The sequence below is a fragment of the Ceratosolen solmsi genome, unplaced genomic scaffold, assembly GCF_000503995.2.
Source record: "Ceratosolen solmsi marchali unplaced genomic scaffold, CerSol_1.0 scaffold1, whole genome shotgun sequence".
In the NCBI taxonomy this organism is placed as follows: Eukaryota; Metazoa; Arthropoda; class Insecta; order Hymenoptera; family Agaonidae; genus Ceratosolen; species Ceratosolen solmsi.
This window is the reverse complement of record NW_011948415.1, coordinates 4,330,334-4,353,222: the sequence shown is the minus strand read 5'-3', so window position 1 is coordinate 4,353,222 and position 22,889 is coordinate 4,330,334. Positions and strand designations below refer to the sequence as shown.

At 39.5% G+C, this 22,889-nt stretch overlaps 1 protein-coding gene across 1 annotated transcript; it reads left to right on the top strand.

Annotated features, from left to right (window-relative positions):
- The first annotated feature begins 3,899 nt into the window (after nt 1–3,899).
- Agxt (Alanine-glyoxylate aminotransferase) lies at nt 3,900–22,811 on the top strand. The gene is made up of 7 exons (XM_011507697.1): nt 3,900–3,918; nt 15,342–15,531; nt 16,390–16,590; nt 17,112–17,269; nt 17,629–17,784; nt 21,350–21,700; nt 22,636–22,811. Exons 2-7 carry the CDS (start codon nt 15,382–15,384, stop codon nt 22,796–22,798), a joined length of 1,179 nt encoding a protein of 392 aa, XP_011505999.1. The 5' UTR covers nt 3,900–3,918; nt 15,342–15,381; the 3' UTR covers nt 22,799–22,811.
- The last annotated feature ends 78 nt before the right edge of the window (nt 22,812–22,889 follow it).

Sequence of the window (22,889 nt, the reverse complement as noted above, 5' to 3'; positions counted from 1 at the left end):
GGGTAAGGGGCGGGGGGGGGGGTGGGGGGGGGGGGGGGGGAGACAGAGAGAGAGAGAGAGAGAGAGAGAGAGAGAGAGAGATGAATACGGACGGGAGAAACGACGGGCACGTAAATGTTGAATCCATGGGCAGCAGTAACATTGATGCAAATAATAATTACGTTTCGGTGAAAGATCAGAGACAGTAAATGTGCCTCTGCCAACATACGCTCGGGAAATAGGTGAAACCGCATGATTGTGTATATAAAATTAAGCAGCTTAAATTGAATGAAATTACGCATATCTCTCTCGCTCTCCATCTCCCTTTTCTTTGCATCATCTTATTCTTCTTCTTCTCTTCCTCACTCTCCTTCTCCTACTAACAATTTTATTAAATAATTATAGTTTAAATGTATCTTGCTTTAAGGCTTTTGTATAATAGAGTCAAGCAACAAACCGCTCATACTTGCATTATATTTATAAACAATATTTGATTATCCTTATAATATTCTTCCTTCTATTAAGGTGTGCACAACAATAAATGATGCGTAAGCTTGATTATCACTTAATATCGTATGAAAAGCGAAATTAAAATATATGCAGGTGTTTTTATTTTATTGGATATACTTTTATTTACAATTATACAATGTAATATGACAATATTATCGGTAAAAACAATATTATTATTTATAATTGTAAAAAAATAGTGTTTTAGCATAGGGATAAGCATAGCAACACGTTACTTACACTTGTTAATGGAAATTCGCATAGCTAATTGAAATTCTCCAATTAATTGGTTAAAAAAATCGTGTCGTATTGAAAAAATTTTTATTTCTTGTCAAAACGATGGAATGAGCAATGCATAAAAATTGTTTATAAAAATTGATCACTTAAAATGTCACGTTTAATAATATTATATTAATAATTGAGGCACGCGTAGTATGAGAAAAAATTCCATTTGTACACTTATCCCACTTAGGTAAAGATAATTTAAATCATTTAGTTGAACTTCCAACATTCAGTGCGTACCTCGTATGTGATCATCATACCGATAATCAAAGGAAAGTGGCACAATGACGGTCTTTTAAGCATAAAAGCAAACATTTCGTCGACATTAAAAAACCATCTTTCGTAAATCATCATTTTATTCAATCGTTTATTATCGTCGTTGCTATAAACGCTCTTGTGAATTCCTTTCACATCGAGAACGACTGGCAGATGAAAATAAAAAATAAAAAAATTAAAAAATTCACAAATAATTGTCATTGCACAGGACACTACAATTCAATTTCCAATTGATACTTTTGGTGAATTTAAACGTGTAATTTACATCGTGCAGCTTCAATCGGCCAGAAAAGTACATTAAATTATTCATGAATCTTAGCTGGCAACGTTTTTCCAATGAATAGTCATGAATTTGTAAAGATAAAATATTGCTGGATAAACGTAAAGATATTAGAGCTAATAGAGCAAACAATAGTGGATTCTTAAAGTTTCGAAGCTATTTAATAATAATAAAACTTTATCAAAATCCTACTACATTGAAAATCTCGAGAATGACTGACTAAATATCTCGACGTTAAACGATCTTTTCTACTTTTTTTCATCACACACCATGGACGATTCATGGTCACGATATTGCCACCCACTGGCCCATCCATACAACATCTACAACTATACAATTATTAATAATAGTAAGTCTACGTACGACGTTATCCATGGATATTACTTTGGAATGAGGAGGGCAGTATCGGCTGAGGAGTTTGTCCATTGAGACTGACATTCCCGGAAGGTGGTACGGGCCGTGGGAGAGCTGTCTGGCGGTGAGGGTGACGGCGTGGTAGGGAGAGGGGATGCGGAGACTCGACGTAGAAGGAAAACGACGTCGCTATGTAATAAAAGAAAAGGAGTTGATATGGAGAGAGGGAGCGGGAGGGGGGCAGTGCAATGTGGCCAGGGGACTCCAATGTGAGTGCATAATATATAAACCACGGCAAAGGCAACCGCCGTCGTGCACGCTTATTAAAAATACATATAACGCGGGCGCTGGTCCATACGTTGTAATGCGCGTACGAGTACTGACGCACGCAACAGTCGCGACACGAGGGAAGCACCGACCAAGAACTTCGTGCCTCCCCCTTCCTCCTTATCCGCCTACCATCGCCACCGACCACAACTATCCCCCCGTTATGGTCGCGAAATCAATAAGGCCGATTTACAGGAAGAGGAGCCGACTGGTACGCAGCAATTGAGTTCCGCTCGAGTCGCGCCTAATGCGTGGAGGAAAGAGACGACGGGCCCGTCATCGGCATCCTCGTGGTCAGTGAGAGACAATGAGTCTCCGAGACACGGTTCGCGCTAACCCTATGAAAGAAGCTCGGAAGCTTGTTTTTACTCGGCGATAATCTATAATCTTATCGAACTTTCGTCATGCAGCTCGAAGAAGTTGGCGAGTATCCGTTTCCGAGGTAGCCGTCATCGGTGGATCCGGAAGGCAGGGAGATGTAGGCCAACGTAGAATCGTCGCCAAGGCAAATTGGAGGAAAATGCCGTGCGCCGCTAATGATATGTCGATTATGGCAATGCGATTCCTCGTTGTGACTGCCTGCTCGGCTTTCTCGCCTTTGTCGCGTCGGCTCTTCCACTCCCACATCCCGCTCCCTCGCACGCGCGTCTCAAATCCGCGGGGATTTACGATGGCATTGGGCGTCTCGCTCTCTTGAATCCCCGTGTGTTAAGGATGCGTGCCGTCTTGTGCCTCCCCCTTACGCTCCGCATCGGACTCCGAAGTGGCACTTGGCTCCCGTGGACGCGATAAAAAATAATTAATCTCTCCGCTCGGCGTGCATTCGCTTTCTTCGCCGCTTTTACCAGCGACTTTACCAGGTATGCTATCCAGCTCCGCAGCACCTCCGCGGCTCCGAGGACGAGACACGCCGTACGCTCGGCACTCGGCAAGCTCCACTGACTCGAAGAGTAATCACCGCAATTAGGGAAATGCGCTTGATAGCCGTGTATATTTCGTGGTCGTGTGGAAGTGTTTTCGGTGGAGGAGGCGGGGGATGAGGCAAGCGTTATTTCTCCGTGCGCGGAGAAATTGGGCCCTAGGACACTCGACTATCCGGCAGTGATTTCGAATCGTCGTTATATGGGAGACTTTAATTGCATGGCCGTTCGCTCCTCGAGTAGTAATAATTTAGCGAGAGGAGCTACCGTTAAATGCGCATAGCCACTATCTCATTGGGGTTCGGCGAATCGCGTATTTAAATGCTTTTATATGGGAGGCGTAAAGCAGAGTGAATTCGAGAATTTACATGGGTTTTGGATTATTGGTGGCCCATTAAAGTCGAGCGATTAAAATAATACGACGATCGGCCAATTCATTCAAGGCGCTTCGCTGAATTATCTTCTCACCGACGCATTATCGGGTTAATTCGTCCGAGTGTCGTCCGGTGATCAATTACATTATTATTATTCAACTTTATTAAGATTTAAATAAAACGATTGATACTGGTGCATGGCTATTCAGCACGTAGCTACATAGATACGTAGCAGGCCGTAATGAGACTTTGTACTATGATGAGATAGTTGAGATTCTCACTGTTGTCGTTTATCTCTTTAATAATGAAACGAAACCAATTGAAATAACGAACGAACGAACGAACGAACGAACGAATAAACAACTAAAAAAATATTATATTTTATTCTGTGGAATAATATCAGGAATGTTGACTCGTGAGAAGAACGAAGACATAAATAAGCATTGTTATACGCGGTATAATTTTGGTGTTTCCGTGGGGTTCTGTATTTTATAGAATCTCCGAGCAGAGATGCCATTTTCCTTTCACATTCTTCGATAAAGTCGAGGTGAAGAAATGTATGGCTCTGGACTTTCAGTATCGATGAAAAAGGGAAAATTCCCTACAAAGCGATTAAAAGGTATGTAGGAAGTGGCTTGGTTCTAAAAACTTCCCGTCTCATCGATCAAAATGTGTAAACGCCGGTGACAATAGCGGATCGCTTTCTCCTCTTGTACATTATTCATCGACCCAATGAATAAACCATCGCACTCGTGGGCTCGCACTTCATCATCCCCATCTTGGAATTATAAAAATTCGTGGCTCTCGCTGGCGTCGAATGCGCATCGAATATCGCGATACCGAAGAAAAGAACCTGCCTCCTGATATCCGATGACGCGATGTAAGGTGCGTGAAAGCCCCGACTACCGAGCAACGCAAGGATCCCACTTGCGCGTTGAGTCCACTCATTGAAAGTGTAGAAAGAAAAAAAGAAAGAAGAGAAAGGAAGAAAAAGCAATAGAAATAATGGAAGAAAAAACAAACAAATAAACTCCACTTGGGGCGTTGGTCGAAAAAGGACCTGTAATTCCCGTTCCCCCTCGGACGCCTAAACATCGTATTATCTGTCCTTACGGTCGCTGGGCGATATCTGCCACGGAAACGCGGGCCCCGCCTTCTCTGGGGCGGCCGGTGGTGGTCCCGGGAGAACGTCCGTCGGACTTTCGGAAAAGTCGCAGTGGCCGCGAGCGCGGTTTCCTCCTCCCCCGCCCCTACCACCCCCTTGCCATCGCGCAGCTGGTCGAGACGAGTCGGGCCGCCACCATCGAAGGAGCGCGCAGCCCGCGCCACCCGAGGTGCGTTTGTCCGCCCGGCTTGCCCACCTTTCCATTATTATTATTTTCTTCTACCCCATGGCCGTCCACCCCCCGCTGAATGGGCCCGCTACGGAGCTCTGGTGGCCCTCGCTCCCAGGCCCCTCCTCGCCCCCTGTAATAATTTTCTAACGAGAACTCGGCTTCGCTTACCAAGGTCGCCCCTACGACCTCTGTCGATTTCTCCTTCCGAGCACTGGGCGATGCGCGCGAGGCCCACTTTATTACTCGACTCCTCGGAGACCCGCTTGCGAGACCCTCTTTCCCCGTGCAGCCAATTCGCGTCTAACGGTCGCTCAGCCTGCAATTAATCGACTAATTGCGCGAGAGCTAACGGTTACTTCGACGCGCGCACCTGTCGCTACGAGATTGCCCAGATGGCCGATATTGCCGCCCGAATCGGCCAATCGATCCGACTAGCTTCTGCTCGCGCTATTTGCAACGTAAAAATCCTAAACGACGATAACGAGTGAAAATGCATCGCCAACCAATTAACCGCCCGTGCAACGAGTCGCTAAGCGGCCGTGATCCAGCCTCCGAGAGATTCTGAAGACAATGTTATCGCGATGAACTCGAGGAAGTGCGGAAAGTTGGAGAATTATAAGCGCCCCGGGATCGTATTATTGGCCTTCCGCGAGTTCTGTTTTTTTTTTTTTTTTTTTTTTTTTTTTTTTTTTTAAGTATACAGAGCCTTTTCGTCTTTATTTAAGCCTCTGTCTCCGTCTAAGCCGGCACAGTCAATTTACTACGAGGGACGTCCCCACCACTCATCTTCAAACATTTCAATTCATCGGCTCTCTCTCTCTCTCTCTCTCTCTTTATCTCGTGGTCCGGCCGACCCGTCACCTGGAGACCCCATTTCAAGAGCTTCCGCCCTTACGAGATACCCGATCATTTTCTCGCTCGCACCCCCGGGTGAAGCTGGGGAGGCGTATTTACGCGCAAAGAAAGGATGATGAGGGGCAGGAGGGAGGGATGAGAGAATGCGCCGATCGGCGAATGCCCTTTCAACGCTTACTGCAAGCTCGGACAAGCCGCGGGGGACGATTTCCGCTACATGACCCTTATTCCTCGTCCTCTCTTTTCGCCAGAGCACGTAGGGCATTGCGTTTCGTCTCGACGAGAGTCGTACGCGAGACTCGCACCGGCAAACGCGAACGACATCGAATAACGTCAAAGTCGACTCTCCTATGGTTCCTCTCGCTTTAACCCCGTACTGCCATATACCTCTGACACCCTTACCCCCCTCCCATCATCCCCTTTCATCGCCCAACTAACAGCTCTACCATATCGCAAGCTGAGGACAATGTGTGAGGCACGCGTCGAGGTTGCCAATCGGGATCGCTCTCCTCTTCTCTCGCTCCTCTTTATCGGCCCCGGGCTAATAATCCTTGATGTATTTGTTCTTCGTAACTGGTGACTCATCCATCAAATCACTAAGGATTCTCAATTCAAGGCCGGAACAAGTGAACTCTAGAATTTTTATTCTAGAGTGACCTCCTAATCGATTACCATATACTTTGGCAGCTTCGCAATTCGACCCCCAAAGTCGTTGACTCGTTGAACATTCGTCAAACTTCGGACTATGTATCGTTTTTTTGTACCGCATTGAAAAATCTCTAGCCTCTATTGCTTGGCAAATTAAACAGATTTGCCTCTCTCTCTCTCTCTCTCTCTCTCTCTCTCATTTTATGAGTCAATGGACGTATAAGAATTACTTTTTATCAATAGAAATGCCCACGAGTGCCTTTCTTTAAAGTAATACGAGATTGGCGTTCCTTTCGGCAGTTCGATAAATCGATGCGACGCAATAATATTGCTCGGCTCAATTTTGTCTTTACAAATACAATTTGCGCAATTATGCAATAGCTATTTATCCATATATATATATATGTTTTTTTTTTTTTTTTTTTTTTTTTTTTTCATAGACGTCTCTTTCAATTTTTATATTCACTGCATTAATACTGTATTACGAGCTGGCTTACCACGTTTTTTATATACCGTATTTGATTTTCTCAAGCGTCTTATTTACTTCTGTCCTTTATCCGGATACGAACATTCGAGAACCGAAGCAACCAAACAACCAGAGCAATAATAACAATAATAGCGGAAAAGACGACAGCAATGGTAAATTGCAGTTAAAAAATATTGGATGAAATATCCAATTTGTTTGGAGCGGTGGGATAAATCGATAATATTTCACGTCCGCGGCATGCGAACCCGAGCATCGTCTGGTCGAAAATCAGAAGACTCCGCCGCAGGCCTGTTAGAGCCGACGTTTATCGCAAAGCGAGACAGTCGATGATGCGATGGTCACGTTTGGCAGAGGTGGACTTGGCCCAACACGGCCCTTAGAGCCCCGCGGCTCCTTATGAAATCGGGCCGAAGCCATGGGACGTAGGTTCGGTAGTTGCCTGTGACTGGGATTTAAAGTGGAGGTCGGCCGAGGGCGGTCTCGAGCATCTATTACTTCTGGCACTCGTCGCAAAGGAGAGTCGTCGCTCGGGAAAATCAATATGCCGCAGTCGGCGAACGAAATAATTTGCCAAATCAGCGAACTGGCTACGGGGATGGTGATGATATTATTAATGGACATTGTATGATGGGGAATCGCGATTTTTCATCGTCTTCATCTTGTATGCCATTGTATATAGATGATGACAAGTGGTATTTCGATTAGGTGGAGGCGATTTTTCAAAAAAACATTGTCGAGGCAGTGCTTATTGACGAGTGATATTTTAAATGGCAGGCACTCGGTGTTTAGTAATGGTCTCTTGAGATAAGTAATTTTAAAATTGAAATTATTCATTGTGCATTCAATGTCTGGGAAAAATAATAGTCGGCTCGTCAAGGCGGCCTGGCCAAGATAATATTTCAGCCGAGTAGAGTTATGAAATACAAATGCAGGTACTGGAGTGGCAAAATGAAAATTCGTATATATCTGAAAATGTATCCGGAATAAATTATCATGGATGCATGAATAATGTACATGAGAAATGATGCGCCACTTTATGAGAAGAATATGATAAATAGCTTTTATCGGTGAAAGCAAAAATCTTAGCATAAAAAGTATTCCGAAATGCACTTTTGACGGCTTGCGAGAAACGTGTAAGCAATTTTTAAGACAGCATTTTCCAGTCAAAGACTGCGTGTGGACCTTATTTTTTTGTCGTTTCCGCCTCTGGTACATTTTCACGCGGTTCGCGTCAGCATCGCCCTATATCGCACATAAAATTTGGATATTTTAAGAGCAGCAGAGAAGGGCTACACCCTGTTTAGTCGTCAGTCTTGGTTTCTACTTTTATTGCTTCTTTCCGCCTTATTCGCTCACACACATTCTCTCTCTCTCTCTCTCTCTCTCTCTCTCTCTCTATCTATCTTTATCTCTCAGTCTCACTATATATATATATATATACACACACACACACACACACACATATGCACATACGCCTGCATGTATGCCGCTAGTCTTGAAATAACATTCGTCAATAGGATATATGGCTGCGGATAAAGAATTATGAAATCTTCGTTTTGAGAATTAAAGCCCACATTATTTTGACGCCGATGAGATTTTTATGGCCCAAGTATTTTGTCTTTTGCTGGAAATCATTGACGATCGGCTGTCGTGGCTAGATCATTCGAAGACGACAGCAGCAGGTTTTACAGCACAATGAAATGTAACATTGATTGGAAAATTCCAAAGCTAAATCTCATCTGTATCTGGATTCTTTCATTTCTGAGCTATAAATATTAATTTGTTAATGATTTTGATTATGAATTTTTTTTTTCTTCATCCATTATATATATTACACTACCTTACAAGACCTTAATTTATAACACCAAAATAATGTAAGCGAGAATTATCATTGCTATCATCAGTCATGCAAATTGCGTATCATTAGCATGTGCAACATTACCACTATGATTATTACAAACTATAATTTTTTATTGCAAAATTATCAATTGTATACTATGGCTTATTATCGTCTTGTTTCTTAATACCACATTCATGTTTCATATTTATTGCCTTCATTTATATACTATTTATTATGGTTGATCAAGCATTATTCAAACATTTTATATGAAACTTTGGTATAACCTATCTTGCCTTTGATGTGATTTCTATTTATTTTTCAATATTCGAAAGAACAAAGTCAATACAAATTTTTATACAAATCAATATACATGCATAATCATTTTGACTATTTTGTTAAACATATCAATTTGTTATGTCATTTTACTTGACTCCAGTGTTAACCGAACCATCAAAAAATATTAAAGTACTGATATCGGCAAGAGATAATAATTATATTTTCACTATTCTTGTCAGAAAATGTTCACAATTAGCATTTAAAATATCAGCAATAATTTAATACCGACATATACATAGTACATTGATGCATATAGACACATGATAATTATTAACAGTGTCAAGCAACGAGTAGTATAAAACATTTTTCTTTTTATTCCTTTATGTGCATTTTGCGCGAGTTTGCATCCGATAACGTCATACATTTACTATTTTTTTTTTCTCCTCAAACCATCTGTACGCGCATCTATCCAACTCTATCCAACTTCGCGTATTCAACTTATGCGTTTGATTTCTTAATCAATCAACTCGAGAGCATTTTATGTCGAAACAATTTAACATAACAACGAATAGCTCGTGTCCCAGAAGCTTCCATCCCATTAAACGTCCATTTGATCGTCGCGCAGTAATTCCATGCGCTAAATAAAACTTTATAGGCGCACGAGTCGCGATTGATCGACGCAATGGGCTGCTCGCTGTCACGTGGCCATGCTCGCATTCCAAAAAATCCAATTAGCGCCAATTAATATCATTACGCATCCAACTACGCATCCTCGTTGGTTTGATATTTTTCTCATCATAGAGTTAATCTAGAGCCAGTCTTTTCACGCGCGATCGCGAAAGTTTTAATGGACGACGCGAACGAGATCTGCGTGGATATTTGAAATTAGAGGCGTCGGGGACGATTGGCGAGGAATGTTGGGTTTGATGAATCGGAGCGTAGAGGGAAAGTTGAGGGGTGGCAGTGGTGAGTTAGGACGTGGATTTGGGTGGGGGTGGGGGGGAGGGGGGGAGTAAACGAGAAGAAGATGCAACAGGTGGTATGGCCGTGCGCTTCATGCCAGGCCAAGCGAATGCCCCTTACAAGCCGTTGTTCGGTTATATTGCTGAGCTAATCGAAAATCTCGATAATTTAACAAAGGTCTATTGCCTGTAGTTTTAAAATTAAATTCTTTTTGAAATTTTGAGGCTTCGATCGTTGAAAGGCAAGTGTAGCACAGTTGATGAAAATTGTTATTATGTTAATCATATAATATTGCCGTAATAATTTATCTAACACTGGTCAATTTGTTAATTCGTCGCTTCACAAACGAAACGTGAAATAACAAAATTAGAATATATTGATACGAGAATATACCAGCACTGTTCATGACAATCGTAGCGTATTAGCGAATATGCATAAATAAACAATTAAACGAATTACTCTTTTCTTTAGATTTATCGGTTAACCAGCTGTTAGGCTTTTAAATAGTTGAAAATTAAATGCATTGTCTCTGCGGTCTAATTCGTTTGGATTTACCGTGAATTATTAATTGCATGCACTTTTACATTCACTAATATGCAAAAAAAAAAGTATTATTAAAGAAAGTTAAATTGATACTGTAAATTTTGCGACATTCTCGCTTGATTTTTGTTATTTGTATTGTTATTGCATTTTAGTATATCTATCGTTCAAGCATATTTAAGATTAAAGTATTTCATAATAATCTCTCAAGATAAATTTACTATTAATTACGAGATTATTACGATTTTCATCTTAAATCAAGATAATCTTACATCAATAGGACACTAAATTATCTTGGGCATTAAAAATTTTATTAATATTCGTATGTGATTTTTCATAAGTTTTCAGATATAAATTTTCGCGAACCGTACAATTTTTTTGAAAATTAAACCTCCAAATATTATTACTCTTTATCCATCCTATCGTATAATCGATTTTCGCAGCAATCACGATCGCTCCCTCATCCACTAATGAACTTGGCTTATTAGCTTTCGATGTGATTTTGATCCTACGGATATCCGCTAGCGCTGCCTTACCGAGCAAACTTACTTACTACCGAGTTAATCGAAAGTCAGGATAATTATCATTTACTACTGCTTTAAGCAAAGGGTCCGTAACGCAGGATATTGTAATGTCCCTGCAAGTATTGACTTTTAGAAGGAGCGTTATTAGGTCCTTTGTGTCAAGATATTCAATATTTAAAAAAAAAAAAGAAAAAAAAACCTGTTGTTTGTCCTTTGTCCTAGAAAATCTCCAGTGCTTTTCAATTTCTATTCAATACAGATTATAAAAGATATTTTTAATCCCAGTTTTGATCTATTGCGCGTCAATATTAGCTGCAGCGCGTTCTATAGAATATTTACTATTGCTTGACAATCCAGTTTCAATAATATTGTGATACATTATTATCGTATGGGACTAAATGTTCAAATCAAATTATAATTGAAGCCTGTTGGCTTAGCAGGAACCTTCAATTGTTCAGACTTTTCCTATATTCTCCCGTAAAATCTCTATTTCTAAAATTATCCGAATCGTCAACGAGGCTCCCCTTTCAACTGTAAAGGAAAGATTTATAGTTACTTTGACATTTACCATTCTCTGTTGTCTATTTCATTTCACGCTAACGTTAGATAAATTGATCAGAGCCCTTAAGCTCTTTCATGATGAGTTTATTTTCAATATACTTTCGAAGATACCAGTTTTACGATAAATGCCTAATCTATATTTTCTTCCACTTAAGTTTTTATCTCATCTCATTCGAATTACATTATTCGGTATTATACAACACTATGAAGTATGCAAAAGTTTCATTTAAATTAATATATTTAATATGATGATGATCGTACAAAAAGCGAAGATATGAAATAATTTGTAACATCAACTCGACATTATATTTTATAAATTATTGTGTATTGAGATTTAGGACAAGAAGGAGATTTTCTTATGTGTCTAAATTTGTCGTTTAGGAATGTGACGAGTTTCCTTGGTCGTACATTTAACATAAGTTTCCAATACAACAAACTTGATTAAATATATATATTCTACTTAAATAATAAAGCTTATGAGAATATAAATAATAATTTAACAATAAATTTTAAGCTTTTATTTGAAAGATATAATTATAAATATGAAATAAAATGGTGAATGAGATTGAGGGAGGGAGATAGTGAGATGGAAATAGAGACAGACACGATAGAGATAGGGAGATAGAGATAGAGAGAGAGAGAGAGAGAGAGAGAGAGAGAGCAGTACAAGGGTGGCTGAATTCTTGAAAGGAAAAACCACGCTGATATGCGGTGGGGAAGTTGTCGCAGGAAAATAGATAAAAGAGCGATGAAAGATATGAAAAGAAAACTTTGTACAAGCATTTCCATGTATCGTAAGTTGATTATACGCCTTAATATAAATATATTATTTTGTTAACATTGCATTTTTAATAACAAATAAGTGAACATCGATAATTTTCTATTAATTTTGATTTTTAAGTCTTAAAATACTCAAAAAAAAAATTTTTTTGTGTATGATTGTTGTATGAAATATTTGTTTAATTCTTTAAAAAAACTAAAAATTAAATTTTGTGAATACTACGTTATCGTGTACAGGCGTTTTTCATCGTAGCGAGAATAATATCGTTAAAGTATATGGTCATTATATTTTATCTGTTATGTACAAGATATTTTAGGATTTATCAATAATGACATTCACCGCCAACAAAAAAACAACGCTGTAACTCGTTTTACTGTTGTTGTTGTTGTTGTTGTTGTTGTTATTACCAATAATCATATTATAAATGGATTAATTTTCAAACATTGCCATTCATTAATTAATTTATACAATTACCTTTTAAAATGGTGTTTAAATAAAAACATTGTTTACACAAGATTTAAATATTTTGTAATCATATAAAATCGAAAAATTTTATTATAAATATCAGAATCTTGTGCATTTGTATTTCAATTCAGTATACGTCACATAAATAATTATTATAAATTAATAAGCTCTTTTTGAAAGCCTTTATAGAAAATATAAACATCGTCATACGTGTCTATTAGTTGCAGATAAATTTTGCAAGAAGGTAATTCCCTCGATATTAACGCGAAATATTTTATTAATAATCACAAGCAATTTGCCGTTAAAACTACTTAGGTTATAAAAATGCTAAAGACATTGTTAATCTCTAGTTAATAAGTATCAATATTTTCTACGTTTAATTGTCGTAATATGAATATTTTATATTTCAAAGATACATTTGAATGAAAGCAATTGGCCCGCAAATAAATCTTTTGTCCGTGAAGTAATACTTTTTTATTTAGTATCCTGTTATAAATTATAATGAGTACGTTGTCGCGAACTTTATTAATGAAAATAAAAATAACTGCTCAGCGTGTTTTGATTGTGTTTCTTATCGGGCTTTTTCAAATTGAATATCATACACGTTGATTAACAGTCATGTACTGTCTATGATGTTTTTTTGAATTGTATTATTTTTAAATCTTTAGATCACATTTTTGAAATTTGAAGTGATGATAAGAAAAAAAGAAAGAAAGAAAGAAACTAATAAATAGAATAAATGAGCAGAATTTGAATCTAGAGCTTCTCGTTTTCATGTTCTGTTATCAAATAATTTCATATACATATATCATGTGTCTAGATTATCTATTATCGTATTAAAAATGTTGCTATTCATGACATTTACGATATCTGTAATTAATAAATAAATAAAACAAAACAAAAAATAAAGAACTTGATATTCTCCATCGTATTAGTATTAAAAAAAAAAAAAAAAATTCTGACTAAACAAATCAATACCATAAGTATAAAAGATTATTAACGTTTGAATTTATTTATGATAAGAAAGATATGTTATCGATATGATCGTTAAATTGAGACGACAATAAAGGCGATTAAAACATTTTTGCTGTGTTACGATTTTTAGCAACATCCAATGACAAAGAGCCAATAGAATTTAAATTATTCAAATTTCATGTGCACGCGAAGAAAAAAAATCATAGATCTTCGGTGCGTTTTTGCCTTACGAAGCCTCACTCAGTAAGTGGAGTCTCAGTGGAAGACAAGCAAGGAGTAATAATGCGATATAAATGATTTTTAATTAATTTCAATATGCCCAGTTCTAGCCATATTAAAGAATAATATATCTGTTTAACAGATACGACCACTATTAAATGCTCTGGTGCTATTTATAATTTTGATATATGGCCATTTGTATTATATAGGTATTAATCGTATGATAACTGTCACCAGACTACTTTGTATTATTTGAAATGGGCCCGATACGTTGCAGAATGTTTACATAATATTATGACGAAAATTGTAAGATTGAGTTATGATTCGTCATTGCTTATTCAGTAGTTAATTAACTCCGGGTTATTCGAGGTTATCTGTCACTTTTAATTTTAACAGTGTTTATACAAGGAATTACGAGATATTTACGAGTCCAAGTTAAACTTTCGTTTTAGTTTAGTCGGTGCTGCATTTCTAGCAACTCCTCGGCACTCCATGTAAAAATAACTGGTCAATTGCGAAAGATCCTTTAATTTCGGCACACCCGACCACGGCAATAATACGCGTTTTCCGCACTAAAGGAATAAGAAGAAGGAAGTCAAAAATATCGATCGCCCAACTCAGCGAGCTCAAGTGTTGGAACTTCGTAAGAACGGGAATTTTTTTTTTTATAAAATAATGCAATTTATGGACAAATCGTTTGCGTGCGCGTGTGTGCGCGTTTGTGCGCGGGTGCCAACCGAGAAAATAGTCTCGAAGGCCGGCGTCGTTTTGACCGCTCGAGCGGCACACTCTCTACGTTGAACAAAAGAATTTTGTGAGCGGGGAAAATGTTTTCCATTTAGAACGCTTAAGAGTAATCGAGGCATCGAAGGTCGTACTCGCAAGAAACTACTCTCTATCTCGTTCCGTAATTTATATCGGCTTGAGAAAAATGGACCCGCATGCATCAATAAGTACGCGCTGCCTCCCAACGGCCGACCGAGCTCCGGCGTCTAAAGGACTATTTTTTCCAGCCGGCGAAATTGCTCCAGATTCCTATATCGGGGGAAATTCCTTTTACGGTAAACCGCTCGCTTAGTTACCATGCGCGCAATAATAAATTGCGAGCGCACAGCGTATTAGAAATGCCCCTCCTAAGAGCGCAAAAAATCTCTTATCTCGGCTTGTTGCTTTTTTGCCTTTCTTTCATCTTTTCTCTCTTGCTTTTTACTTTCTTTCGTTTGTTTTTTTTTTTTGTTTTTGTTTTTTTTCTACTTTTTTAAAGATCAACGGCTGTGCACCGACCGCCTCGGCCTCGACGTCGTCCCGTGATAAAAACTTATGAACGCTCACGGGGGCGACGCACACCGCGACCCCTCCCCCCCATCCCCCGGTTCTAACTCATCTCCAGAGGATTTCCCAATTTATATGGCAAAAGCTCGGAGCCTGGGCAATCGTCGAAAAAGAAAAAAAAAATATATATATATATATATATATATACAATGCGTAAATTTAGGAGTCGCGGGTCTGGCTCGCGACACAGCCACTTGCTCACGCGCATTCATTGAAAAATCATTTCTTTGTAATTTCAGATCGGGCACGAGTCGCGTCGAACAATCGGCACCGTCGGCCATGGATGTGGAGGCACCCAAGGAGCTCCTCGAGCCGCTACAGCTGCCCCGGAGGATATTAACGGGGCCCGGGCCGAGCAATTGTTCTCAGCGAGTGTTGCAGGCCCTTCGACAGCAAGTTCTCGGTCACATGCATCCCGAAGTCTTTCAGGTAAGCCCGCGGCTTTGCGCCTCACGGCCGCTCCAGCACCTCCCCGATCACCATTTTATTTCCCATGATGCGCGAGGCGCCGAGCGCCGCAATCTTCGCGTGCCTTCCCACCTGCAAGCCGGGACCCTAATAAGGGCCACGTCTCAGGTAAGCCTGAACGCTGCCGCGCTTCCTAAAACGTCCTTTTTCCCGGCGCCTTTATCCCTCGCCGACGAACCTTACACTCCGTCGACGTAATCGTCGCTTCGCTTCCAACGGATTTCTTCTTCAAAGTCCGCCACGCGAATGCCAAGTGCGCCGCCACGCTAAATATAGATTTTGCCGTTCGTTCTCTATATATATATATATATATATATATATATATATATATATATATATATATATATCTATTTATCTAGCATTTGACGAGCGATGTAGATTATAACATACGCCCCTCATGAGCTTGATAAGACCATTGACGCGCGCTCACTAATAGCCAAACCTTAATTATAATAACTTAACTACCATCCCGCGTATAAATCTATTTCCCTCATGTAGATCTCAGTCTCAACAAAACTTGCACTCGATATTTTACTAAAACTCGTGAAACGGAAGCTCACAAGCTATAAACAAATAATGGGACCATGAATTAATTTGCATAAATTAATCGCGAGCTTGAGCGATGAAACTCGGAAGTAATGTCCGATCGATCTTTACCGATTCGACTCACGGCCCGTTTATCACCTCGACCGTCGATCGAGGAGAACCGCGTCATAAGCATCTCCGACTCAGTCTCCGACTCCCTGGAGTAATCTTGGCTTTCGCCGAGGAAAGTCCGATAGGAAAGTCTTAATAAATAAGCCTTTCGTGCTTTTTCAGCTGATGGACGAAATCAAAGCCGGCCTTCGCTACGCCTTTCAGACGGCAAATAAATTCACCCTGGCCATTAGCGCTTCCGGTCACGCCGGCATGGAGGCGTCTATAGGGAACGTACTGGAAAGAGGAGAAAACATTCTCATTGTCAAGGCTGGACTGTGGGGCGAGCGAGCGGCGGATATAGCCGGCCGACTTGGCATCCACGTACGTATGAAGAATTGAATCCGCGGGTGTACGAGACGTTACACTGACCTCCCCGACTCCTTGACATTTTGAATAATCGGTAATGACTGAGACAAGAGGAATTGTGGGATCGAGATGGGCACGGAAAAGGGGTGGGAAGAATTACGACGAGGTCGACGACGACGACGACGACGACGACGACGACGACGACAACGACGACAACGACGACGACGACGACGACGAAGCGATGTGATAAATATGGGCGAGGATTTATTTATTGCGATGGGGCCAGGCGTTTTGGTGAAAGTTAGGCGTGCCATCGTAGACCCACTTTTCCCGGGATGTCAGCGATGCTCAATGAATAACAAGGTTATGCATCGGCTTCTGTCGATGCAAAAAGATCACTTGACTTTTCTCTATTCTCGATAACAAAAGATAATTTACGGATCGGAGGATCGCCCTCGAGGATAAATTTTTATGGAATTTATCCTAATATATATATATATATATATATATATATATATATATTGCTTTTTGCACAGGTGGATTTTTTAGAAACGGAACCCGGTGTGGCCTTTACTCCCGACACGTTAGAAGAGGCCATAAAAAAGCATCGGCCAAAAGCCGTCTTTGTCGTGCACTCGGAGTCATCCACCGGCTTGAAGCAGCCCCTCGAAGGCATTGGAAACGTCGTTCATAAGTAAGTAGAGGAGTCTCACTGCCGAGAGATGCACAAAATTATGGGAATACAGGGCCCCAGGCTCGCCGACTCCATATTTTATCCAACATGCAAATATGTTACGTACTTTTACGCCAAAGATGGTCCCGCCTGAGGCGAATGGCATTGGAAGGGGGGGGGGGGATGAAGAGTAAAACGAGGTTCCCTCGCTCATTATTCAAAAGACATTGGGCCCTTGAGCCGAGCCCCGCCCATAACGACAGCCTCGTAATCCACTGAATTAATTGTCCGTAATGCCAGGCGAAGAGCCAATTGCCCTCGCCACGCACGAGCTCCATTTAAACAACCAACGACCTTTCGTTTTTTTTCTCTGTTCCCAGATACGGTGGATTACTGATAGTCGATACGGTGGCGTCGCTCGGCGCTGAGCCGTTTTACGCCGACGCCTGGGGCATCGACGTCGTCTACACCGGCAGCCAGAAGGTCCTCGGCGCCCCCGCCGGCATCACGCCCATAAGCTTCAGTCCCGAGGCGGTGTAAGTATCGTCGAGGTGACTTGGACGTTGGCGCACTTCCGCCGGGACACGATAGAAGCGCAACGGGGGGTGGGGGAGGGGATGGTAGGGGGGTGCCTCGTAACCGTCGGCCGCACCTTCGTCGAGGGCGTTCGGGTCAATATATGAGGTCGGCTCGTCGTCACCGGTTCATTGGACTGGCTCTTGAGGCGCGCGCGCGCGTGACTTGCTGTCGAGTGCTGGCAACCTTGCCGCGGGGCGGGAGCCGACGAGTCCGATGACACTCTATGACGATGATGAGAATTAGGCGGAGGACGGAAGGGGGGGGGTGTAGGACGAGAGGATTAGCCGATTCTTAAGAGACTGGAGCCGAAGGATTTGTCGGTCAAAGGTGCGGGGAACATCTCCATCGCAATTGCAAGAAGCTTCGTGGTAGCCGGTATTTCTCGCGGGGAATGCCAATGGGCGACGGGGGTCGGTGGTGCGCTATTGAGTCACGACCGGCGGGGCTTGATTTACGCGTCAGGAGGTTGCGCGTCACTTGGCGGCACTCTTGTTATTGCCAGGGCGGAGAAGTCGGTCGTAATAGAGACCGATCGACCGATGCGCGCACGGTCTCCCCTTTGATGCGTTGGCTTCGTTGAACGCGAATTACAACAGTAGTTAGGCGCAACAGGTTCACGACATGTAAATAATTATAGATAGTTAGATGTAGATATAAATAGGTAGATATATTAGATGGAGATGGATAGATTAGATAGATGGAGATATATAGATTAGGAGAGAGAGAGAGAGAGAGAGAGAGAGAGAATGCGTGCGTGCGCGTGAGAGAAATGGGCATGATGTGGGGGAAGGGGGAGGGAGGGGGGTAAATGAAGCATTCTTGGCGTTCTAAAGGATCATAAATATACATATTGGCGATATTACGTTGATAGGTTTGCTGTATTTCATGGTACGAGAGTTGAATCTTGGCAACCTAATTTCTAACGAGATTGGCCTAGAAATGCATAAAAGGCTTTGTAACGGCTTTTGCAAATCATTGGCGATTGATCGCTCGTTATGTCGATGCATCTACAGTATCATTTTAAAATGCATATCGGTGAGATGTTAGTGAGACCCGAGGCAGACGTCGATATTATTCATTCAATGACACTACGAGTTCTAAAGTTTTGCATTTATTTTTGAGTTTAATAAATAAGAAACTTTATTGTTTCCAAATGTTTGTTAGCGGCATTTATAACGCTCGATGTAATCTGCGTGAAATTGTTTGTCACGACACTATTTACATTGAAAAATCTATTGTATTTATAATTTATAATATTGATATCAAAATAATATAAAATTTTATGACGCTGTTATTAGATTACGCTTTAAGGAAAGGTGGAGGGGCTCTAAGGGGAGGACATAAAATTTCTCAATATTGATCGAAGACTTACTTTCTTTATTATATTGCAAATTATATTTAATTTCCATTAAAAATTTTGCTGTATATTAGAAAAAGGGCTTTTACCTTTTGTTCTTGAATAATAAGAGAATATAAAATTTTTTATCGTTAGTGTATATAATAAAGTTACAATATAAAACATAATGTAATGTAAATGTAAAAAATGTGCAGCAGAGAGTCAGTTATATTTTCAATGCTTTGATACAAAATCAGCTAAATCGTTGAATTTATATTTTAATAACAGTTTATATTCGTAATAAAGTTAAATAGATTTTATGTAACTTATTCAATTGGCTTTGTGGAAATTAGTTTATAATTTCGTAGGGATTCTATTTGTATTTCTTTTTAAATAAGGAGGAGAAATTGATGAAAACAGAAGCTACACTTGGAGAAACAAAATCTAAGAGTTGTATTTCAATTTTTTTACGCCTTCAAGTAACATTCACTTATTTATTTACAAATCACCATTTAATAAGAATTTTTTTGTCAGAATTTAAATTGCACGAGAGACGGACTAAAAAGTTTGTAAAAATACATTTCTAGTTTAAATCAAACTTATTTTCCGCAGCAATTTCCGAGTTGTATTTACCTGATAATACGCGACTTTGTTTGTGTGCGCAATTCTGTAAATGTGCACGAAGTTTGTGCCTGAATGTTTTACAATTCCTCTAGAGTCTGAATTAGAAAGAAAATCTTGTTCAGTACAGGTAGATAAAGATCAATTTATAAAGAAAATGTTTTAAAAATGTAGAACGAATGGAAACGAAGATAAATTTGTGCCTTTAATTGTACAATTCTAATTGTGAAATTTAAATTGCCACTTTTACACCATCAAATACATTATTATTATTTTAGTAATAACGATCTGGCAATTACGAATGGAGGCTCATTGATTAAGAAAACGTTGTGATAATAGGGAAAACGTTACAATGTTATTTGTAATATTTAATAAGATGTTGCTGTATTTATTTAAAATTTCACTCTCCAATGACGTGGATGTGTGTCTGGGGGCGTGTGATCGCATACTTGGAAAGTTTTTGACTTTCACCTTGTATGTTGTAATGAAATGCAATTAAGCTGTTTCTCTTAAAGTAACGTAATTTCGATTTGAAGCTAATGACTGAAATCGTTAGAATATTTAACTCGCAATGAAAATATTTTAATGACGCTGTATTTGCTTATTATATTCAATTGACGTAGTCGAATGTAAGAATTATTTCATTAAAATTATTATTAACGGTAAGTTTTTTTTTAATAGCAGCATTAATGTCGATTAATATGGTAAAAATTTATCGGTGAGAAAGAAAATTTTTTCACTTCTTATCTATGTTAAACGCGCAGCTTTATTTTAAGAATTAAGAGCGCTAAGAGAGAATGGAATCTTCGGGATGGAAAATATTCTTCCCAAATGCATTCTGCTTGACTAAGAAACTAAAAATTTCATAATTTTTATGTAAACGAATAAATAAAATCACACATTTTTCATGACCATCGTTTAAATATATATTATATATACATTCATATAAATGTCATTTCAAACTTTTATATAGACATATATATATATATATATATATATATATATATATATATATATATAGTGCTTTTGACGTAACGACTATAACTTTACGTATAGTTTAATCTTCTTCGCTCTTTCGGTTAGTAATACATTTCTCGCATAAACGGTACTCTCGATTTAAAACCATTACAATCACTTGCATGTTCCTCGAATAAGCGTTTTTATTGTATTCGGCTTGCAGTACAGCAGAAAGTTATTTTCCTCGGGTGCATATATATATATATATATAAATAATTAAACTCGGGTATATATATATATAATTAAATTAAATAAAAAAGAGAAAAAAACATGAAAAGACAAAAGAAGAAACAGGAAGAGAAACAAAAATCTTGCTTAAAATTACTTTGCATTCGATCAACAGTTTTGCAAATTCAATTACTCTTAAAACTCGGGGGAATATCGGGGATCAGAGGCAACGCCATATTGCTTCGTGAACCATAGCTCGAAAGGTCAAGCCACGAGAAACCTTGGGGACGGTGACCGGGTAACGGGGATCCCGGTGATCGCGAACGCTTGATACGATTAATCCTTGGCTATTGTCCGATGAATCGTCTCTTCGTGCCCAGGAAGAAGATCCAGTCGCGCAGGAGCCCGGTCCCGGTCTACTACTGGGACATGAACCTGCTGGGCAAGTACTGGAACTGTTTCGAAGGTCAGGGTCCGCGCATCTACCATCACACTGTGAGCGCGACACTCGTTTATGGGCTGCGCGAGGCCCTGGCCCAGCTCGTGGAAGAGGGTCTGGCTGCCTCATGGACGAGGCACGCATCCGTCACCGAGAAGTTCCACAGGGGTCTGCTGAGGCGTGGCTACGAGTTCTTCGTCAAAGAGCCCAGCCACCGACTCAGGACCGTCAGCGCCATTATGTTACCGAGGGACGTCGAGGCCAGTCGAGTCATTCGCTATGCCATGGACAGGTAATCCCGATCAACTTTCGCCTTTAATTGCCGAAATTATCGGATGACGTTGACGAGGATCGATTAGGTATTTGAGCCTTAGGCCTCTATTTATAAAATACAACCTCCTCAAATAATCGTACGACTTTATGATTGCAGTCATTTCCTCTTTGTCATTCATTGCATGTATAATTCATAAATACATTAAAGTTTTTAGTTTGCTTTTAAGAATAGAGAAGCGAAAGGTAAATCGAAAAGAGAATCGAATGGTAGTGTTAAGGAACTGAATATATTGGCAATTAATATAATTTTACAAGTAATTAAGACAGAGCCTATACGTTTAATATAACATTGTAATGCATGGTGAATATATTTCTTGGAGCGCTGTATCGTGACGAATATTAAACTACAAATGAATAATCTATTATCTTTAGCATTCAAAAGCTTATATTCAGTTATTTAAGGCGCATAATTATTTTCATAGAATTTGTTCTGAGAAACGATGTGAGAAGTAATTTATGAGTATTTTCAGCATACGTAATATTTGCAATTTTTTTTTCTTTTTTAATTGCGTGTTGAATAATCAATATCATAATTTTCATTATAAACATTTTTGTTAATTTCATCAAACATCCAAGTTAACATTCGAAGATAAGGAAAATAGCATCACAATGAATTAGAAAAATGTTAGCTTAATAATATTTTGCATTATATTTTGCATTTTTGTTTCGTAATATATATTATTCTATAATTTAAAAAATCTTAATCATTTTATGATTGGTAGAAATGCTGTTGTTTGTGAATAATTGATTCTGTGCGTTTTCTATCATAACATAACTGCGTATCAAATGAAAGTGTTTGATGATGATCGAACTAATGTATAGATGCGTTAAGACCATATTGTTCATTATATTATGCATTAGCTTTGCAAAATAATTTTTGTTTGGTAATTTCAGATACAACGTTGAGATTAGCGGAGGATTAGGACCGAGCGCAGGAAAAGTTATACGCATTGGTTTAATGGGTGTGAACGCGACACCAGGACACGTTGATTTGGTTTTGCGTGCGCTCGATGAGGCTGTCAAGTTTGCGAAATGCCAATTAAAATCAAATTTGTAACGATTGTTCCCTATTCTGTATGTTTTCTACTAATCTAATACATTATATAATTGTAATGTACTGATAAAGTTTTAATGACACTTAAGATTAA

Bases quoted from the DNA above. Each gene is read 5' to 3' on its own strand.
- Agxt (XM_011507697.1), top strand. From the start codon at position 15,382: ATGGATGTGGAGGCACCCAAGGAGCTCCTCGAGCCGCTACAGCTGCCC. The intron at 15,532-16,389 runs GTAAGCCCGCGG...GTGCTTTTTCAG, and splicing joins TGCATCCCGAAGTCTTTCAG to CTGATGGACGAAATCAAAGC. The intron at 16,591-17,111 runs GTACGTATGAAG...CTTTTTGCACAG, and splicing joins CCGGCCGACTTGGCATCCAC to GTGGATTTTTTAGAAACGGA.